At 37.4% G+C, this 22,562-nt stretch overlaps 1 protein-coding gene across 1 annotated transcript; it reads left to right on the top strand.

The window, feature by feature from the left end:
• The first annotated feature begins 3,826 nt into the window (after positions 1-3,826).
• On the top strand, positions 3,827-21,704 carry LOC146161290 (ATP-binding cassette sub-family B member 6-like). The gene is made up of 17 exons (XM_083386039.1): positions 3,827-4,099; positions 4,253-4,420; positions 4,846-5,032; positions 5,178-5,312; positions 5,596-5,670; positions 6,326-6,458; positions 7,222-7,388; positions 8,132-8,369; positions 10,377-10,486; positions 11,359-11,424; positions 11,982-12,107; positions 12,616-12,747; positions 13,229-13,381; positions 14,079-14,257; positions 15,318-15,531; positions 18,015-18,178; positions 19,536-21,704. Exons 1-17 carry the CDS (start codon positions 3,855-3,857, stop codon positions 19,633-19,635), a joined length of 2,592 nt encoding a protein of 863 aa, XP_083242165.1. The 5' UTR covers positions 3,827-3,854; the 3' UTR covers positions 19,636-21,704.
• The last annotated feature ends 858 nt before the right edge of the window (positions 21,705-22,562 follow it).

Below are 22,562 nucleotides of genomic sequence, written 5' to 3'. Positions count from 1 at the left end.
TTAGGGTTAGCGTTTAAGAGGTCAAGTATTATTCTTAAATTATAAAAATAACAACATTTGACCAACCCATACCAGAACGCTAAGCCCTAATATAACCCAAATATTGTGACTTGTGAATTGATGAAATAATTAAATGTTTTAACTCTGTGTGGTAGGATTCTAGACCAGCGCCGAAATTACTATATATATAGATAATATGAAATTAACAAACCCTGATAAATTTACAACCATCTAGTCTACATTTAGCAATGCTGGCTGACGGCTATTAATCTTTCGCACACTGTACAATTCCTGCAGTTTCTGCAATGACAAGTCAAGCCTACGTGACGTCATTGTGCAGTTTGCCAAGTAAACAAAAGAAAGCGGCGTCGTATACCTTTGGCAGTTAGCAATACGCAAACAGAATTCAAGGACGTTAGGGCAAGTTGGTGAACTCATGAGCCCTGTCTACTACTATCGCTGACGCTTAACCGCTCAACAACACGCACATCTGGCTGAGAAATAACATTGATTGTCAGGATAAAAGTTAACCTTTTGTTGCCGGTGATTTTAAGAAATTGTTTAAAAACATTACTTTCATTTTTATCGACCTGGTATCGTTAAATATGGCTGTTGCGAATAACAGAATAAGTACACCGAGGTCGTGCTTCAAGATTTCGGAGGTCTTGTTGATGTTTACCGTTCATAAATAGTCACTGAGAAATGCGATACCGGTAACAGATTCTAGCATGTATCCTAGCTTTTAAAAGCAGGGGATTATTATACAGTTTCCTGTAGGCTACTTTGCTAGGAAAATATAGTCCTAGATACAGAATCGTGTTGACATTTCAGAGTCCAGATCTTCATTTCATGTCCAGAAGCCAAAGAAAAAAAATTATATTAAAGTAACATAAAAACGTTTGGGTAGTCTACAACACTATGCACGGATCTGTAATGTAGCCTGATGATAAATTGCAAAGCCAAAAAGGTCGAGTAGATCGGCATCTTTATGATTAAGACGTTTCGATACGAACGGAACGGATTAGGCATACTATTACTAGCAAAGATGAAATACAATGTGGTGGAATAGCCTCTTTTCTAACCACGTATTGTGAGTGCATGGCTTAGAGCCTACATAACACCCCTATAAGTGGATTGCTGTAGGCCTATCCACCTATTATTTTATTGACGAGTATAGCCTATGGGTGAAAAACAGCGCTAAAGAGGCGGAGCTGCACGCAACTTAATGGAGTCGGTCAATTGGACTGGAGTCGGACTCGAGGGATTTATTTTTAGTTAGCTGATATAGGCCTGTATAGCTCGATCTCAAGTTTATTTTCGTGTTAACAGTCGGACATGATGGTTTTAAACCGAGTCTGCATCCCTACCAAGGATTTTGAACCCAGGCTGCAAACCGCAGTGCACCTTGCTAGGAATTGCGTGTATAGGCTATACTGTGTAAGTTAAACTCGAACGTTGTAGCCTATTTTCTCCACACATACAAAGAATATGAGCCGCTCCTGCAACGGAAGCAGCTATGAATCACGCGCAGAATATGACCAGCGGTAGCTTTTGTTTATATATTCGATTTGCAACACAATAACAAGGAGACTCGCGATTCGGTATTTTAACAAATTTTAAAAACACGACTACAAATTGCGAAATAACGCCTGTGATATTGTGTGGTCATTATTCAGACGACAGCGTGGTAAATCTTTTAAATTGGCACAATTAAATCAAACGGTGTTTGTAGCGAAAAGACCCAAAATTAGAATAACATCTTCGTCGCAAAAAAAAAAACAGTTTAAAATTAGATCAATATATAGGAAAAAGGTAAGTCAGGATAATCTCTCAATCGGAAAAGACCTAAACCGGTCAGAATAAGATCTAAAGAACCTTTTTACGAAACCCCACCACCTAACTTTTTTCTCGACCTGGGTTTGGACCACCCTGTTCTAACCCATGCAGGATGGTCCAAACTCATTTCCGACATCATTGTTCATGGCCCGCGAAGCACTGTTGAATTATTGTAATGCGTAGAGTTACGGGTTTAATCAAATAAGTTTAATTAACCAGCGAGCATACTGCAATTGTTTGGTAATGATTATAGTTTTCCGGTAACACCAACTTTGGTTCCAGGGAACACTTAATTTTGTATATGTGTTAGACCGGTTTGAAATCCTACTTTGCGTCCTATATGGCCTAATTGATCCAGTTGAAATACATTTTACACTTACAACCTAAATTAAAAGTTTTGTCAAATACGTAATTTTTTCGCGCTTCGCGCGCACCGCATTTTGCCAGTATCTTATTATCATTCGATTCATTTGCGCAAAATGTTCTACGATATAGAAAAAAGTTTCTGGAGCTTATGTTTTTCGACGTCACTTTCTCCGATGCTTGGTGGCATCATTTTTTTTTAACACTTTATGTCCCGACCATACGAAAATCGTTGATCCGCTCCTGGCAAGCATGTAGAACTTTTTGTGGCCCGCAATGCTGTCAATCTTGGACCACGTACCCTGTCCTAACCTATTCAAACATGCTCTATTTTCGTCGGCAGATTTTCACCGATATCAACTAACTATTAGTTTTCAATTTTTTTATTTACACATGCGGATCTTCTCCAAACTTTAATACTTGCCTGTTTACGTAAATATATTTTATTCTTCCACGACTATTAAGCCTTTAACACGAGTTTTGGGCAATTTGAACCTTATAAAACTCAAATTGTGCGTAAGAGACTTGCGACTGCGTAAGAGACTTGTGCATCCATCGGCCCTTTCGCCTTACTTACTCGCAGCAACCGCAAGCGAGCACTAGTGCTCTATGGTTACACAGTAAATAACCTATTATTTTTTGAAAATTTACTTTTTAAGGTAGCATAGCTACGTTGAATCGTAAATCATAGCTGAAATTTCTTTACTAATTTGGAATTCGATCAGCACTGACTAGTACCTTTACTACCACTAGGAATCGGGACTTAAGTCCGATCTGATCAAAATCTGATGTAATCGGACATCACTCCTGCTTGGCAATAAGTTAATAAGATCTCTATGAATGTGTCGAAATTTATTTTTCCGTTCTGCTATGGTTCTGCTCTAGTGAGAACGTGCGTCAGCAATAATGTAGGACGGTGACTAGCGGAAAATAGTTGCCCTTTACTTAAGTCTGTAGTACGAAAAAAGTCTGAAGACTTTGCAGGTTGTCTAAGTCTTTTACTTAATGTCAAAGTCAAAGCAGTATTAGGCACAGTTGTAAACCCAACCTACTAATTTGTTGTAAGGCAGAATAAGTTAACTGATAATTAAAAACTATTAAACAATAAATAAAATCACAATATTCTATGCACGTTGGTGGTTGTGTTTTATGTTAAATAAAAACTATTACCAATAAATAAAATCACAATATTCTATGCACGTTGGTGGTTGTGTTTTATGTTAAAACCGCCAGTTTAGTTCTTCCGGCCAGTGGTATACTTTCAAGAATCAAGAGGATACTAAAAAAGTGTGGTTACTAATATGGCACTGCCCAAATTTAAGTACTTGTTCCAGACAAGTTTTTGTATGTCATGTTAAGGCTTCATAAACATCTCGTCGCGTTTATCCAAGGATTTCAATCTTAGGGATTTGAACTCAGGGGAGGGGAATGTTTAAGCAGCCTAAAATTGCTGTTTTTCATAAAGTTACTTTATATTTTTAGATCAACTCACAGCTGATGACTACTATAATTCAATTTTAACAGTATCATTATTCCCTGTTGTTCAATATTATAGTAAATGTGTGTAACACCAGTTTGACAAATTCAGCTACTATTTAATTTCTTATGTTTTGTGTAGTCCAAATACATAAGTAGGTTGTGACTGCTGGGCGAACATGGAAACTGAAAAGCTTGAGTTTTTCCCAAGCAATGTGTCTAATCCTCCACTGGAAAAATCTAGTCCCATTGCTTTAAAGTCACCCACAGGGTGCGCTCAGTTCTCTTACTGTGGCTGCAATGAAACCATCAGTCCTGCTTGGCAAGATAATGGAATTTCAAAATGTCTTTTTGACACAGTATCAAATGTTGTTTTGGGTTTGGTGGCATTTGGTCTTTTCTTTCAGCTGTTTCGACTTAAAAAGTATGTCCAGATTGATTTAAACCCTATAGCTTATCAATGTATCTATTGAATTCACACAAAAGTACATTTTTTATAGTGCTATGTTTTCAAAGTTTATCTAACAAATGTGGCCAATTCTTATCAGTAGTAAAAATTTATTAATATTTTAAACAGGAATGGAGTGATTGTGGAGGCTAAATACAAGCCAAGGTCAAAATGCTACAAATTGCAGATTTTTTTTATGTTAGCCTTGCTGATTGAACCATTGTTGCAGTTTATTCTCAATTGGACAGTGATCAATAAAGAAACATCTGGGTCGGACATCCTAGTGTTAATCCTCAGGTATATTTTTAAAATTGCATAACAACTGAAACTTATTATTGAAGGAAATGTTGTTGAAAAATTTTAAACATGATTTTTACTCATAAAGCTGATGATTAACCTGTTTGGTAAACAATATGACATAACCCACAAACCGTGTAAAAACAGATTACAAGTTTGATTAAAAGTAAATTTTACCCCAATTTTAGATCTATAACAACCAATTTATTTTAATTGTTGGTGTAAATGTAAATTGGTATTTGGTTTTTAGTAAAAATATTGTCAACACAGACCGGCCTTATTTTAAAACTGCTCTGTAGAATTTTTAAAAAATAAAAAAAACATAAATTTGGTGTGTTTGTAGAAATGCATTAGCACTACTTAGTTTGGCCAATTAATAGTGCAAGCAGTGTTAAACCTAACAATGCTATTATTATTTTTTGCAGAACAATAGCAATTTTTGCCAGTCTTTGGTTGTTGCTCACTGAGCGAAAAATGATGCTGTTAACTAAGAAGGGTCACAGCAGCATGGCAATTTTGGCCTGGTCTTGCTTTCTTTTTATTGAATCACTGTCCATTGTGTCTTGGGACAGCCACCATTGGTGGTTTGTCAGACAAAGTCAAGGAGATGAGGTATTTATTAAATATGTTCCTTTAAAATTTTCTGAAAGGTTATTTACATTTTTTTTGCAAAACATTAGGTATTTGTGTTAGTGGCTCCTTTATAAATATTAAAAAATATTAAAAAATATTTAAAAAAAATTTTAATTTTCATTAGATTCTGTTTGGCCTTTGGCTGAGCCGATTCATTTGTGCAGTTCCTTTGTTTGTTGTGGGTTTTTGGTCACCTGGTGTCCCCAAACTCACTCATTGGCTTAACATGGATGAGGACAGGGACATTGAGAATGGAGCTGTAAGTTTATTAAGTCTTGCCAAGTTTTTTTTATCCTGACTCCACACTTTCTCATATTGTTTAGTCTTTTAATGAAAATAGCTATAAAATATATAAAAAATATTATTTAAAAGTTTTTATTTTCGATTTGAAAAAAGGTTTTTGTATGTGAAACGGAGTTTGATAAACAATTTTGTGCATTCATAAAACATCATTTAATGACAACAGAAGAATCCAGATTGCAGTGACCTTATGTGCCGGTTGGTAAAACACTAAGACAGTGTAATTTTTTTTATTGTTATAGCATACAGAGCACCAAGCCAGAGGTCCAAATGCTCGTGGAGCTACCGACTCAACTTGGGCAGGATTGCTGGATAAGGTGAGTCCACCTAAAACTCTTGCAGCCTGTTAACACAGAGCAGTAACCAACATATTTTTAACACTCTTGCACCCTGTTAACACCGATCAGTAACCAACATATTTTTAACACTCTTGCAGCCTGTTAACACAGATCAGTAACCAACATATTTTTAACACTCTTGCACCGTGTTAACACCGATGAGTAACCAACATATTTTTAACACTCTTGCAGCCTGTTAACACAGATCAGTAACCAACATATTTTTAACACTCTTGCAGCCTGTTAACACCGATCAGTAACCAACATATTTTTAACACTCTTGCACCCTGTTAACACAGATCAGTAACCAACATATTTTTAACACTCTTGCAGCCTGTTAACACCGATCAGTAACCAACATATTTTTAACACTCTTGCACCGTGTTAACACCGATGAGTAACCAACATATTTTTAACACTCTTGCAGCCTGTTAACACCGATCAGTAACCAACATATTTTTAACACTCTTGCACCCTGTTAACACCGATGAGTAACCAACATATTTTTAACACTCTTGCAGCCTGTTAACACAGATCAGTAACCAACACAATTTTGGTGCCCCATATTTTACTATAACAGTAAAACTATGCATTAAATTGAAGTCTGACGGCAAATCTGTTGTGTGATTTGCAGTTGAAGCTGTTATACCCGTATATGTGGCCTGCCGGAAACATCCTTCTCCAGCTCAGGGTGGTGCTTTGTGTCGGCTGTTTGGTTGCAGGCAGAGTGGTGAACCCCTATGTCCCGATTTACTACAAAAACATCGGTAAGCAAACCATTAAGATGACCTCACAAACACGAATACAACACAAAGTGGAAACATGGTTTGGTTAAACTGCATACCCTTTGAGCTGGGGTGTCCAACTCAAACATGCCGGCGTGCCAATTTTTATTTTATAACTTCTTCCCGTGTCAAAGTTTCGTAACCGAACCAATTCTTTTTAATGATAAAAGCGCTGTTTTACCAAATATAAGAACGTTTATTTGAACTTGAAAAAAAAAACTGTCTAGTAGAAATGCGCATCACTACATCAAAGTGTCTCTCGGTGAGCTGACCTTTTTTTCTTCACACCAAGCTAAATAATATTATGTGAATGCTAGCCTCCACAAAGTATAATGTTACTATATCAAAAGTAATTGTTGGTTGTCGTGATTGCCCCGATTTTTTTATATTGTGAACAAACAATGGTATATTCTGAACAAACAAATTGGCTGTATAACAACCTTAGTATTTTCTGACAATTGGCTGAATAACAAATTGAGCTTTTTTGGCAATTGGCTAAATAACAATTTTAGTATTTTTCGGGGAGGGCTTGCGTGCCATTTTTTATTAGGTTGCGTGCCGCTTGTTGGACACCCTTGTTGGACACAAATTCTGACATAAAGTTTGCCCAAGCAAGTTCACCATCGACATATATATCTTCCAAGCTCAAAATATCGCATTGCTCCATTCAAACGAGAGACAAAAATATTTAAATTTTACGGTAGTACGGCTAGGCGTATAAATTACATTTTCTCGTCCGTTACAGTGAATTCGCTGACCAACGGCGATCCTTGGAAGGTTGTTTGGCTCCAGGTCCTGGCCTACGTCGGCCTCAAGTGTCTGCAGGGGAGCGGCTTGTCGGGCGGCCTTCTCAACGGATCCAGGCAGTTTCTGTGGATTCGCGTTCAACAATACACGAACCGACACGTCCAGGTAACAAGTCGAGCATGGCGGATTGCGGCTTTAATAGGTTAAGCCATAAATTAGCAGTAATATTGTGCGGCGCCTTTACCGAGATAACGAGCTGTGTTGCGGTGTGATTGACTTGAATTCGACTTGCAACGGTTTTTCGCATATCTGTAGCACGTATTTGCCAATAAAAGGTCATACAGAAGTAGATCTACAAATCAAGTATCTTTGGCTAATTCTTCATTTCCTTTCAACGTTACCGCCTTGCACAACCGCTTTAGCTTGAAGCGTTATGGTTTAAAGATGTAGGAGACGTGAAAGAAATAGCAAAGCCAATACAAAAGGAGGTTACGTTATCCGAACCTTTTCAATAAATATTTAGTCGACTAAATTAAATTTGGTATTTTTCTCGTAATAGTAAACCGACAATGGAATGTAACCAGTTTCCCAACGGCAAAACAGCCTAAAAAAACTTATTTTAATTTGAAAAATGTATTTTATTTTACTGTAGCTATGACGTAATTTGCTATAGTATAGGACAGCTTAAATTTTGTCTAAATATGAAGCATCCGAATAACAACGAAGTATCGCACATCTCCTAACCTAACTAGATATATTTCACCGCCCAGTCGATAGCAAACTCATCTCTTTTTAGGATTTGGCATTTTCACCGCGCTTGGCTGAACAGTCAACTCCCCCGAACTTAATTTCGCAACCTGACCCGAGCCATTCCCTCCGAAAGCCTGTAAAATAACCTTTCTTCGCAGACCAAGCTTTTCTCGCATTTGCACGCCCTCTCGCTGCGCTGGCATCTCTCGCGCAAAACCGGCGAGGTGCTTCGCTCGATTGATCGCGGCACGACCAGCATTAACAACCTGCTATCCTACTTCGTCTTCCAAATCCTGCCCACCATCTGCGACATTATCATCGCCATCATCTACTTCATAACGGCCTTCAACGCCTGGTTCGGCCTGATAGTCTTCATTTGCCTCGTGCTCTACTTGGGTAAAATGCTATTTCAATTTCATGTTTTTTGGGGCACAAACAGTAACCCACAAACGTTCATAGTTTACCATTTGAACAAAACGCGGCCCGCTAAAGGGATTGGCGTTGATTTTAGATTTTTTAAAATTAATTGTTTTATGATTTGATTGTGGTTAAAATGTCGTCAAACTAAATTACGGTTTCACGAACAAACGTATATTGTGTAAATTTACTTCTTACACCCTAGAATACCCAATCAAAGAACCCAAGTTTTTTTGTTTAGAATAAAAATAAATATGTATAAAATGGAAAAAAAAACTTTTTTTGTATGGCCTAGTACTCATTGACCCACGGTCGGTTTGGTAACACAGCTTTACGACATGTAAAACACTTGTATTTAGACTTTGAACTTAACAGGCTGAGTCACCCATTTTGGAGAAGGCACCTGTAAGTGTAACAGCTGCCTTATTTATTGTACGTGTAAAAGTTTGAACGTCAAGGTTGCCAAACGAACATATGCAACCTCTCTCATACATTAAGATTATTATTTGTTGGTTTGAGCCAAAAGTTATGTCAAAACGTGCCTTGTGGTGTTAAAACCGCTTTATTTTGTTCACACATTTCCTTTGAAGGGTGTAAAGTTTGTCACAAGGATAGGCGTTAACTACGATTTGCACCCCCTGTTATCCGGCTGTGATTGAACGTTTTGTACATTTGCCCGATTGGTGTTTGAACAATTGATTGGCTTGACGCCGAACAACGTGAGCTACACGACATTTTGATCAATTCTATGACGTCAGAACCGCGCCAAGATAAGACTGTCACCACTGTTCGTGACATTTGTGTGAAAGCTATTGCTTAGTGTTATTGATTGTGGAAGCTAATGGATCCGATCCGATCTGAGAGTCTTTATCAGTGTACACGTACAGGAATTTAATAAAACACGCAAAGACTTAACAAGTGGATTCCTTAATTCGAATAAATCAATACAAAATAATGTTATTAAAACAGAAACAGTCCGCACAATCATTGCCAAACATTTACAAGTAACTAACAATATGAGCTCCTACCGCTACAAGGTAGTAACACCAACTACAGTAAGGACAACTACAATGTCAAGGGACCATGTGCTCAGTGACCTTTGACCGCAAGTCATAGAACGATCACACAATTAAATCGGCCATAAAGCATTTACATAAAAATGCGGTTTTGCAAGCTCAGTGTTAATATCAACAGATTGCTTTTGGACTTTTTCAAATTAGTGCTTGTCAAATTTTTAAGCTAACACTAAATTTAAAAAATAAGGTTCACCAATGTAGCCCCGTTTTGTCTACCATTGTTGACAGATTTACCCATCATTTATAAATTGCCAAAATGTTGTTAAAAACAATTGCCAAGTTGTCGGCTACATTATTGCGTTGCAAGAGAATAAAAGAGATAACCACACTAAGTACATTGGATTAGGCAAATCCATCCACAAACACGAGGCTATTAATCAAGCGCAGTGCGTCTTACACAAATCGTTTTACAATCATTTTTCCCAATGGATTATCACTATTAGTTTTATACAATAAAGATTAACATTTACTTTATGCTGTGAGTTTTAATGTATTTTCGTTTGTCAACGACCTGTCTTTTGTTGTTTTTGTTAGTTTAAGCCAACTTTTGTTGTTTTAATCGAAAGAAAAGTTAGCTAAACATGTTTTAATGTATAATGATTGGTACGGCTTACATTCCACAATGCAGTATTATAATAGGTACTATGGGCTCATGCAATAAAAAGAGCGGTACGGTCTATCTGGTTTCTAATGGTATAAACCTGTTTTAAATAATAAAACCCTAAAATCGACGGTGACCCAAACGTATTTACGGTTGTTGCACCCTGTTTTAATTTAAAAATCGTACCGCTGGCCCACCACCTCATGTTATGTAAAAACAGTTATCAGCACAAAATTATTCTCCGCTTTTTTACCTAGACGTAATTACGAGATGGAATTTTAACTAATAACCTTCAAACTTCGTTCCCAGCCTCGACGATTTACATTACCGAATGGCGAACCAAGTACAGACGCGAGATGAACACTAAGGACAACAAGGCAAAGCAGAGGGCGATCGACTCACTGCTCAACTTCGAAACGGTTTGTGGCCACCCCCTTTAATTTCGAATAGGCTATATTGCGGGAGTTGTATATTCTGTTGGCACTGAAGCTTTCGCTTTGTGGCGGAGCTACAGCAGGGTTGCCACAAAATCTTTGTCAACTTTTCTAAATTGATTTGTATCTTGGAAAGTCTTTGACATTATTTTTTAAATCCTGATATATGTTTTAATTTGTTTCTTTAGCAGCTTAAATTATTTGTTTAGTTAACATCGTTGTAAAGGCAAAGTTTTAACTATTTATTATTGTGTTGACTTTGGCACTTACACTGTTTTGTTTTTTCATTATATTCCAAAAAGTGACTAATTTTTAGTCTGAAAACCTATATGAAAAGAAGTATTTCATTGTCTTGAAGCCTTATATAAAATTGCACTGTACAGCCGGGGTTTATGTGAAATTAAAAAGGCTTCCTTGTGATAATTATAATACACAAACAAACGCAGACGGTCGTAAAGAATACCAACAATGACCAGACAAGAGCTGTTAAGATGCTAAGTTTTCGTTGTCTTATAGCTTGCGCACAGTAATTGACAATAATGCGTTGGTCCAATATGTTTATCATATAGCCAAAGAGTTTAATAGTAGCACAACGTTACATACGTCAGTGGGTACGATTACTTTCATTTGTAGTTTTGCCGTTAACAGTTATGGCTAGTTGGAAAGCGTCCGATTTTGACTACATTTCCCAAACCTAATGACTATTTACGCTGCACTGGATTTGACCACAGAAAAAACAAGCTAGGGAGGAAAAATTGCAAAATGGCATGTCAAAAAGCGTAGACGGCCATTACGGTTTTCTAAATTGGGCTGATCAGGCCGGGTTTGTTCGGTAATTGTCGATTTATTCTTTCCAGGTGAAGTACTACAACGCCGAGGACTACGAAGTGGAGCGTTTTGACGAGGCCATTGCCGACTATCAGGTAAATGCTTTACACTTACAATTGCAACACTTGTAACAACACTCCTGGCAAAATACCGCCACTAAACCTCACTTAAGCCATTGTTTTACATGCTAAATTGCACCCTTCAAATAAGGTCTAATCATACAACGAGTAAACGGAATGTATTAAATTTGACTGTAGCTAGAAGGCAAGACGTTCTAAAAAAGATTCTAACAGTGCCATACGATTTTCTTAAATATAGGTTTTAGTTTGCACCAAAATTTCGTTGAAATGCATGGCCTCAGTTGCCGACTTCACGTAAAATTACGAATTTTGCTTGGTAAGGGTTTGGGTTTTCAAATCTTTGTTTAAAAAACGGCAGGTGATATCTTCAGTTTAAGGTAGGTGATATCTTCAGTTTAAGGCTCATTTTACCTTATTTGTTTTTCTCAATGTCCTATATAGGTAGAAATTGTAGAATGAATCAATTACATTTTCCAATCAGCAGTACCCGTGCCAGGTGATTCCATCCCACACTCATTTGATCACACTATTTTTCGCATACAATGTTTAACGTTGGTTTCCGTTGCTCGCAGGAATCCGAGTACCTTACCAACTCGTCTCTGGTGGTGCTTAACATGTCGCAGATGGTGATCATCAACATCGGTCTTCTGGCCGGTAGTCTGCTCTGCGCCAGCTACGTAATCGACCACACGTTTCAGGTGAAGTGAGATTGCTTTATCGCACCGTGTTTGTTGTATGTGTGACTTCGTATTTCACTTATCCGCCCCTCAAACAAAAGATACTTTCGTTTGTGTTTTTTACTTACCGGTCTGGGGATTTTTTCAATACGCCGATTAACTATCGAATGTTTTTCATTTTTTAAACGCAATGATTCTAAATGAAAACACATTTTCAAAAGTTGACAAACTCGTGCCCTAAAGAGATCAAATACTTTTATAATATATTTTCTAGTGTTTTTGAAAAGTAGGCATTCCGCAAAAAAAAACATTCATTTGAGAATAATAAAACACATCTTGGAAAGAAGTGATAAATCGTGGATTTTTAGAAACGTATTTTATTTTACCCCCTGTCACCACCTAAGGTTGCCTCAAAGGTCCGCGACCTTCCATCCGCTGTGTTTCAACAGCATTTTTTTGCATTTTTATTTCACCCAATCATATTCAATGAAATTCTCGAACAAACCTTCTGTTTTTCCGCCGCCTACAGATCGGCGACTTTGTGCTGTTCGGCACCTACATCGTGCAACTCTACACTCCGCTTGGTTTTTTCGGCACTTACTACCGTATGATCCAGACCTCGTTCATCGACATGGAAAACATGTTCGACCTCTTCGACGAGGTGGGAAAGCACCCGTGACGTCACTAACTGATCTTTTTGGCCATACGTTAATCGCCGCTTTAAACTTCTTGTAGCGTGGTACCTAGATTTGTGTAACGACAAAGATGCCCGTTACTGTTTTAAACGAATCTTGTTTTGCGCCCACTTTGCCCGAATTTGGTATTTATACTGTTATACGTAAAGCAATATTCATTATTTTGCCTTTAAAAACAAGTAGTTTAGGGACGAGGCCATTACAGGTTAGCTTTACTTAAAGCAGCACGTAAAACATACCAATTTACAGAATGTGTGTTTTTACGTATTTTCATAAAATATACAAGCTTAACAAAACTTCCAGATGTCTTCGATGATACGTTAAAAATATTTTTACGTACATTCAAATAAGTTCCACTTTGTCACTTTACCTCCAGTTACCAAATGTGCCACTGATTTATAACCATACCACTTCTTTCGGTTTATCTGTATTTTTTTACTAATTCAGGGCGAGGAGATAAAGGACGAAGACGAGGCCGTTGTTCTGTCGGTCGACGCCGGAAATGTGGAATTCAAAGACGTCTGTTTCCATTACACACCGGAAAAGCAAATCCTGAAGAACATCAACTTCACCGTGGGGCCAGGACAGACTTACGCTTTGGTAAGTTGAAGTCTTTACGTTGTTAGATCGCTTTTTTAATTTACAAAAAAAACGTTTTGTCTTGGAAACCTTAATTATTTCCAGTCTAAGCTTTTGTTAGTTTTTAAACAGAAGTCAACCCATTTTTTCTCCCAAACAATTTTTTCACAAAAGCGGATTACTACAGTATTTTTTTACTTTATTTGCCCCAAATTACGTTGGATTTCTGTTTGGAACAGAAAATGATTGTGTAAATGTCAACACAACTTAATAATGACCTACATTTCAAGCAAAAAAATATTTTCACACATTTTCAAGCATAAAATTTGCAATTTACTTCAGTTAAAAATAATCAGCTGCATAACCACGTTCAACGACTAAAATTTGAAATGCATGACAATATATGATTTTGCATGTCTAAAAAAAGCAAACGATAGTTCATCGTAAATAGAAAACAAAAATGAAACAACCTCAATAATCATATAAAAAGCCTCTCTAAATATGCTTTTCCAACCACAAAAGAAATTTATCCAATGAATAAATAAACCGTTCGTGTCTGTGCAATTACAGTTAGTTTCGTTTTTTCAGCATTACTCAGTCACCAACAAAGTCAACGCCTAATAAATCCTGATGCTAGCTAGATTCGTCCACAAACTTTGTCTAGTCATAAACAAAAAACTTCGTCCTTCTTAACCAACCTCCTCCTTAACTCCTTTAGGTGGGTCCGTCCGGATCAGGCAAGAGCACCATCATCCGACTCCTCTTCCGCTTTTACGACATCCAGTCCGGAGTGATCTCGCTCGACGGGGTCGACATCAGCACTGTGACGCAACAATCGCTTCGCGCGTGCATCGGCGTCGTTCCACAGGACACCGTGCTATTCAACGACAACATCATGTGAGTGAAAAAACGCTATGGTGTTATCAGCGCAAAAACGTCTCTACGTCGGGAAATACTTTCATGAAAACAAAACTAAAGATTTTAAATAGAACGAAAACATAAATCAAAAATCGGAACACAAAATAAGACCTACAAAGCAACCATATATGAATCAGAATAACCTCAATACTAAATACTACTAAAATACTTCAGATTAAAGACAACAACACAGTAAAGACAATTATGCAGTATTAACCACGACAGAATGAGATCTAAAACCGTCTGAGTAAGACCCAAACCTGTCGGAATAAGTCCTAACATTAACGAAATAAGGCGAAATGGACAGAATATCACATTTTTAAGTGTACGTAAAGGGTATAGGACGATCGGGGGGACACCTATCTGGCATCGGCCGTTAAACGTCGACGTTCAGGCGCTCTAGTTTAAACGGTGTCGTTTAGGGGGCCGCTGTTATGGCACCAGATCGTTTGTGCCGTGTTTGGTGTTAGGGGCGAGTTATGGAAATGGTTAGAAATTGGGCTTGGGTTGAAACTATTCGGGGAGTTCGTTATAAAGTTAGGGGCGTGGTTTGGGGTTTTGTAAAAGGTTGTATAGGACTTATTCTGGCCATTTAGGTCTTATTCCGAAGTGTGTTTTATTACGACGTCGCCGTTGTTTTAATTTCGGTCTCATGGCTGGAGTCTAAATAATTAATCATCCCCTTTTCAAGAAATGCACGTTTAAATGTTTTAATGGGGCCTCTTTGGAAGAACAAGGGACACTTTTTTTGTCTCAGTGCTACAAAAGATCTCTCGAAAAAATAAAAAAAAATCCCGTTTTTTTATTAAGCCAAAAGTATAATTGCTTTATTGTTTGATTTCTCTACAAAACAGATTAAATTGCGCCTTTTAAAACAGTACTATTTATTCTGCTCCGAAAACCCCAGTTTCGCGTACGTGTATATTGTAAAAAAAATCCTTCCAGAGAAGCTCAATCTCTACCTTCGCACCAATTATAAAAAAAGACCCGGGCTTCCGTGTTTAAAATTCCCAACCTTAAACCTTCGTCTAACCCGCAGGAACAACATCCGCTACGGGCGTGTTAGCGCCTCCAACGAGGAAGTGAAGGAGGCGGCCGTCTCATCCGACATCCACCACCGTATCGTAGCGATGCCGGATCAGTACGATACGATGGTGGGTGAGCGAGGTCTCAAGTTGAGCGGCGGAGAAAAGCAGCGGGTGGCCATCGCCAGGACTCTTCTAAAAGCGCCCAGCATCGTTCTGCTCGACGAGGTACGAATATTTTTTTTATACTTAACCTAAAAATTGCGGCGAAATCTCTGATTTAGTATTGAGCCTTAAATAGTACCTTGGCTGTGATCGCTTATCATTTTTTATGGCTTCAAGAGAATTACAACATCGTTCTTATGTGGACACAATCATTTCCCGCAGCACCAAAAGTTGCGGCTTAACCTCTTTGGATTTAGTATTTAGACATAGTTGTGGTCGCTGTATGTTGTCATTTATTCATGGATTTTGAGAAGCACAAAGCATCTTTCTTGTAAAGGTAGGGTGATTGCGTCCAAACTTTGTTTAATGTGTGCTGTAGCTGTGATCACTGACCTAGAATTTATTTATTGCGAAGCGCAAAACTACGCCCGGCTTGAACAAATGTTGACAAACTACGGCCCTTGAGCAGATCCTGCTCGCCAATGTAAATCATCCGGCCCGCGAACTCTTTCACAAACTGGCACGTGGCCGTTTCCAACGTTTGTTGGTCTATTTTAACTACACGTGAATGGAACTAATTCTCCAGCTCCGCGCTAATCTTATTTAACTTTGAGGTATATTTGCGCTTTGAATGAATCATCTCTTCCAAAAGGCGGCGTGTGCTCTTGTGCACTTTCTTACTGAAAATTACTCCTGCATAGAACTACTCTAAACTGAAGTTTTCGCCAACTTAATGTATACAATTATTTCGCGGATGCATTTAATCCTTTATGCTGAAAATAAACACAAAAGTATACCCAATAGATGTGTATTTTTGTATGTCTATTGCGTCCCACCTCGTCCGTCGCTGATTGGGTGTTATTGTAAAACCATCCCTTTTTACATTAAAATTGTCAGTGGAAATTTACTACGTCCCGCCGAAGTCTTGCTAAGTTTGGTGTTGGCCAATCACTCGGAAAAGACAATTAAATCATTTTTCTCCGAAGATATTTTATGCAACGAACAGTCACTGTTATCTGAACCTAAAATAGCACATGTTACCATGATTTCATGAATAATGTTTAAAATTTTTCTTTAGCTTAATCTCCTGTGTGTATTTAACGTCGAATATTTCGCTCTGCTGTGTGCGCTGTAGAGTAAATTACCAGTTTTTTACGATAAAGTTTGATTACTTTGTCACACAGCCTGCAAATACCCCAGTATGTGAACCTTAATTGGCAAGTCTGCCCTAAACAAACACTATAAAGCACGTTTTCTTCACACGGATTTTCTTCGGGCTTCGGGCCCGCCGCGTCTCGTCTTGAAAAAATTGCCTGGTAATCGAATTCTGCGGCCGCGGAGTTTCTAATAATAATAATAAGAGTGAAATGGCTTGATGTCGGACAATGTATGGCAAACACTATAGATGTGGGAATTATACGTCAATGTGCTTGGTTTGTGTTTCAAGAGGTTCCGATTTTGTGTCCAACACCAGTTAATTTGATACCAGTTAAAGAAATTAGTATTAATACTGCTTAAGAATCACGTCATAGTTGCATTGAAATTTCAGTAAAATAATTTACAAATAAAAGTGTGACACTACACTATTTGATATACAGCATCCTCCTGTCAGAATTCCCATTAAATACCACAGATTAACAAACCAAAGCGGACCTCAAAGTTACCTAAGGAAACGCTGCTGGTGTGAACAGAATATCTGTTCCCCTATGTCATGACAGCGGCTATTTGCTGCCCTTTTTTTGGTGAACAAACTCTTTCAGCATCGGATTGCATCCAGCACTATGGCTGTGAAAGCTTGCTCAGTACTCCACAAGTGACGTAATCTGACTTAAAATGTCACGCACGGGTCATCAATATAGAACGCAATATGGCCTAAGCAAAGCGAGTGTGGAACGGGCACAACCAACTTGACTTTAAAAAAACTTAAGTCCAAGTCAAGTCCCAACTTAAGTCGCCAGTTGCCCATGTCAAGTCCCAGTCAAGTCATAAAATAAAGCGTTATATTTTTAGAATTCGTGAACTCGTCTAATTATGAGCAAAAACTCAACTAAAACATAAACAAGTAACATATAGCAAGCAAATTGTTTTATTTGTATAAAATTAGGATAAATAACCAAATTTCATGAAAATTGCCTAGTGGAAACACTTTATTTTAACCCGGGTCACTTTCCAAAAGACTTAACAAAAGTCAAGTCCATTTACCCAAAAAAGTTTGGTCAAGTCATTTGGAAACATGGATTTAAGTGCACTTAGGAGCATAATGGTTGGAGGTTGTAGTAAGACGTAATAAGAATATCAAAGCCCATACAGAAGTAGGTATCATTTTGGACGTTTCGAATAACTCTTTATTCATTTTCAACATGTTGAAACATGTTTTCAACAATGTTGAAAATGAATAAAGAGTTATTCGAAACGTCCAAAATGATACCTACTTCTGTATGGGCTAAGTGCACTTAAGTCAAGTCATTTGAGAACAGTGACTCAAGTCATTGCTTTATAACACTGTGCGCACCACTACACCACCCTCTCGCCCTGTGTTTTGGCAGGCCACGTCGGCGCTGGACACCACCACTGAGCGGAATATCCAGGCCTCGTTGTCGCGCGTCTGCGCCGGTCGCACCTCGATCGTGGTCGCTCACCGCCTCTCAACCATCGTCAACGCCGACTGCATTCTTGTCATCAAGGAAGGCGAGATCTTCGAGCGCGGCAGGTCGGTGGTGGCAATTTGGGGAATGCTTAAAGTCTTAAGATTTTTGAACAATTTTTGCCCAAATTTAATCCAGCAAGTTTTTTCTTTGACGTTTCAAAATATTAAATTTTTGATGGTCGTCAAATTTAGTATTGGCAAATTTTGTCTCGGTGGCAATTTAGGTACTTTCGAATCGCCTCTAAACTCATTTTAATTGCGTTTTCCAGGTATTTTTTTGTTTATATAATTCTTCTTATTTAAAAGTTTTCACGGTTCGGGTTCATACCAACCTTGTAAATGCGACAGAGTCTAATCTTCAATTATGTAATAGCGATTTAAATGTTGCTCTTTGAGTTTGTTGAAACGGTTGCAAACTTATGTTTGCTCTAAAGCAGCGGTTCCCAAACTGGTGTCTGCGGACCAACAGGGGTCCGTACAGCAGTTTCAGGGGGTCCGCAAAGAGAATTAGTCTTTAAGTCATTCAACATTTATGTATTAAACATTACCTGTCATCTTTATTGTATTTAGTTATGCTTTTTTGTTAGATAATATAGCGTGTTTTATTAAAGCATCTATTATGCTGTATTACCTGCTATCAGCGAATCGTATGCATTAGTTGTAAAGATGTTGCACTAGAAATAATTTTGACTGCACTAGCCACTAGTGTAGTACAAGAAACATGGGTCAACTGACCTTTGAACTTATATAGGGCCGCGAAATATCAAAATAATTGTAACGGGTCCACTAGGCAAAATTTTTAGAAAAGTTTTGGAACCGCTGCGATTTGAATTTTGCACTTTGGGTTTGTTAAAACGGTTGCAAACTGATTTTTTTGTTTAAAGAGGAACTCCCATTTTTCTTTTTTAAATTACCTTTACCCTAAAAACCTTACGATTTAACCAAATTTGCTAAAATTTAATGCAGTTAGGTGTTTGATGGTGGCCACGTTTAATTTTGGTAAATTGTGCCTTGAATAATCCGACGATCGTTGTTAACCACGTTAATTTTTCAGGTGCGTAGGATAAAAAGTTTTTCCAAGTTGTCAGTTTAAATATAGAAAACAAAAACAAAAATCCGGTGGTTAAGTATTTAGTGGCTAAGTATACCAGGTTAAATGTGGTTTTGTACAATTTTTTAATACAAGCTTTCGCACAACCGTGCTTTATCAGGTCAAAGTATAAAAATCTTTTTATACCTTAACCTGATGAAGCACGGTTGTGCGAAAGCTTGTCAAGTATTGAATACAATTGGTCTTTACAAAGTGTCACATGATTACCCTGTGTAGAATTAGACAAATACAGCCATTTACAAAGACAATCTAGAAAAGCTCGCTTTTTGCTAACCCTTCGCGAATTTCATAGTCGTTGTTTGTTCACAGCCACGAAGAACTCATTGACATGGACGGCATTTACGCCGAAATGTGGCAGCAGCAACTCACTGAGTCGCCCGAAAACGGAAAAGATGCAAAGGAGGATTAAGTCCGGGACTATAGTTAAAAAAAGTAGAAAAGTCTGTAAAAAAGTATGTATTAGCCAAATTGTGCGCTGCATTGCACTTTGCTTTCTAAAGTCAGCGTATGTAGGACTTACCTTCTTCTTTCCTTTGTTCGCGAGTCATTTATTTTATTCTACCTGTTTTTTATTTACAGGTACTCTATTGCGTATCCCGGCTTTATCACGAACACAAAAGCACATGTTATTAGCTAAAATTTTACGGTCGACTGTATTTTTACTTTTGCACTCACCGAGGGCATTGCGTTTATCGTCCAAACAGCTTTTTCTAAATGTTGCTTACTGATTTGTTTGTGATTTTTATTTTAGTTCCACGAATGATGTTCGAAAATCGCAAACAGGTTTTTGTCGGCTCTTCTTTACTCTCTTACTGTCCTTTTACCCATTGCCGGACTGTCTGAAGTTCTTAAACATAACACAATTCTTTACTTTGTTTTATGTTAAACCTGGGGTGGCCACTGACCAACCTCCCATACGCCATGTTTTTACTTTTGATTGAAATGCGGCAAACAAACTTCTACCCCTTTTTTTTATTTCTCCAAAATGGGAACTTCAAGCATAATTGACAGTAGTATACATGCCCTATATAATTGTTTGATTTAAATATATATGATAATTTGGACAGAAATAGCAGTTGTACAGAAAGACCTTTTTACAAAACTACAAAATAATTTTTTACTTTTAAGTATACTAATATTAATATATAAACGTTTGACAGTTAAAAAATGACCTATATTACAAAGAACATGAAAATAATGATGTATGCATGCCTTTGTAGTGCGCCTCTTGCAAAGCGTACTGTTGGCGCATGTTTTATAGGTTGTCCACTTTTAATGTTAAACCTACTACCGACTGTTTTTTACGTCTTAGTTTACTTTTTAATCATCGTTTAAAATATAAATTTAGGTGAACCATTAACCACTCTAGTATCGGGCGAGAATCGACATTTCCACTTGCCATCGAGTATTGGCTCCGATCCAAAAATTATCGGACATCCCTAGTTGTGAGGCACAAAGCTCATTAGGGAGGGCCGTGCTCTCTTGCTCTTTTGCTGACGTTTAAATTTTGATTTGGACAAATAAAAGCTGTAAACTGTTTCAGTAAACTATTTAATTTATTTTATGTGGTTTGATATGAATTAAAGGTCAATTGCATGTGCCTACCTGCTGGTTTTAAAAAGCAATGGTCTTATAGTTTAATGACGGATCCGGACATTGATGTGTCCCGAAATGGCATCCTAAATATTCAACTAAAACAGGGTTATTATTTTGTATATCCCCGTGTAACATGGTAACGATTAAAACAACTGTATATAAATGACTTGGCACGTTAGTTCATTTTCCTTATTGCTATGCTTGTATTTGATACTTAAGTAACATTCAGCTAACTTAAATTGCGTGTTATTTGCCAAGATTATTTATGTTAGTGTATAAGAGGTTGAAATTTTGCGGACAAATCTGTGGAAATGAAATGCAGCATTTCGTTACAGGGGGTTCTTTGAAATCTCGAGTTCCGCATTTTAATTAAAACTTAGGTGTGATGTACCTAAGTATTGTGCCTGTTACTTACCCATTTAACCATTACATTTCGTCTGTTTTGTTGCTTTTGTGACTGTACATGTTCAAGTCGCCTTGTGTAAAAACGCAAAGACATAAAGGTATTTTTTGCGTTTTATAACCTTTCAAAATAATTTGTTATTTAAAATGTGAATTTATGCGAATTAATTTGTCTCGATTATGTACGGTAATTTAAACTCAATTGGCACAATTATAATCTGTACATGACTTGTAGTTTTTTAATGTTGTATTATATCACGCATTACTATTTTTTTTGAAAAAAAGCCTGACAACCCTTATAGTACTTATACTTGTAAGTGCGTATTTTTCTGCAGGCCAAGCCGTGTATAAACAATGCTGTTGCTGTATTTAGGTCAGGCGCTTCAAACGAACCAGTGTGCTTGTGTGTTATTATTAGGTTGTATGAGACAACAATGACCATTTTATAACTAAAAATAAAAGAAAATATTGCACACGCTACACTGTTCTATGGTTTTTCATAATGTGTTAATTTGTTTGATTGAAATCAGTTACAAATGCAAACAAAAATGCATTTTGGGGACGTTAACACAAGCTGTCAAAATGATAAAACACGTAGGAAAGGGAAAACGTAGTAAACTTTACTCAACATGATTAAATACTTCGAAAATGTTATTTAATACACAACAAGTCTTGGACAACATGACACAAACATTTTTTGCAGAAAGGAGTTCAATTTTTCGCAGATATGCAATATGCAAGAACAACAGGCAATTCATTTTATGCTACTACTTCCTCAAAAAAATTATTTAGAAATTTTGTGGCCTTCACAATTTTCCGTAAACGCCACTTTTTAAGCGGACACAAATGTTTTTTTTTGTGCGACCGGCGTTGGCCTTTGAAAATGTTTGACAACCAGTTAGTTAGCTGTTTTCGCACGGCAGGTTTCTTAAAGTTAGTTAATTGATAATCACATTTCCAAAACCTTAATGTTTTGACACAGCGGTTCCCAAACTGGGGTCCGCAGACCAACTGGGGTCCCTAGAGCAATTTCAGAGGGTCCGCAAGGAGAAATATTTATTAAATTTATAAACATTAGGTTTTAGCGAATGTTTTTAAACATTGACTGTCATAATTCTTAGTCATCACTCATCAGTTATGCTTTATTATTCGATAATAAACACTGTTGTATAATGTCTCTTGTGACATCATAAAACATCTATTATGCTATACCTGCTATCCGCGAATCGTTGATATTAGTTAGAAAGTTGTTAAATTAGAAAGAATCGTGACTGCAGCAGTGTACTACAAAGAACATGGGTCAACTAACTCAAAATAAATGAACTCAACTGATCTATG

The sequence above is a fragment of the Ascidiella aspersa genome, chromosome 3 (assembly GCF_963924565.1).
Source record: "Ascidiella aspersa chromosome 3, kaAscAspe10.2, whole genome shotgun sequence".
NCBI classification, from domain to species: domain Eukaryota; kingdom Metazoa; phylum Chordata; class Ascidiacea; order Phlebobranchia; family Ascidiidae; genus Ascidiella; species Ascidiella aspersa.
The sequence above is the reverse complement of the archived record's forward strand: the minus strand, read 5'-3'. Positions and strand labels throughout refer to the sequence as shown.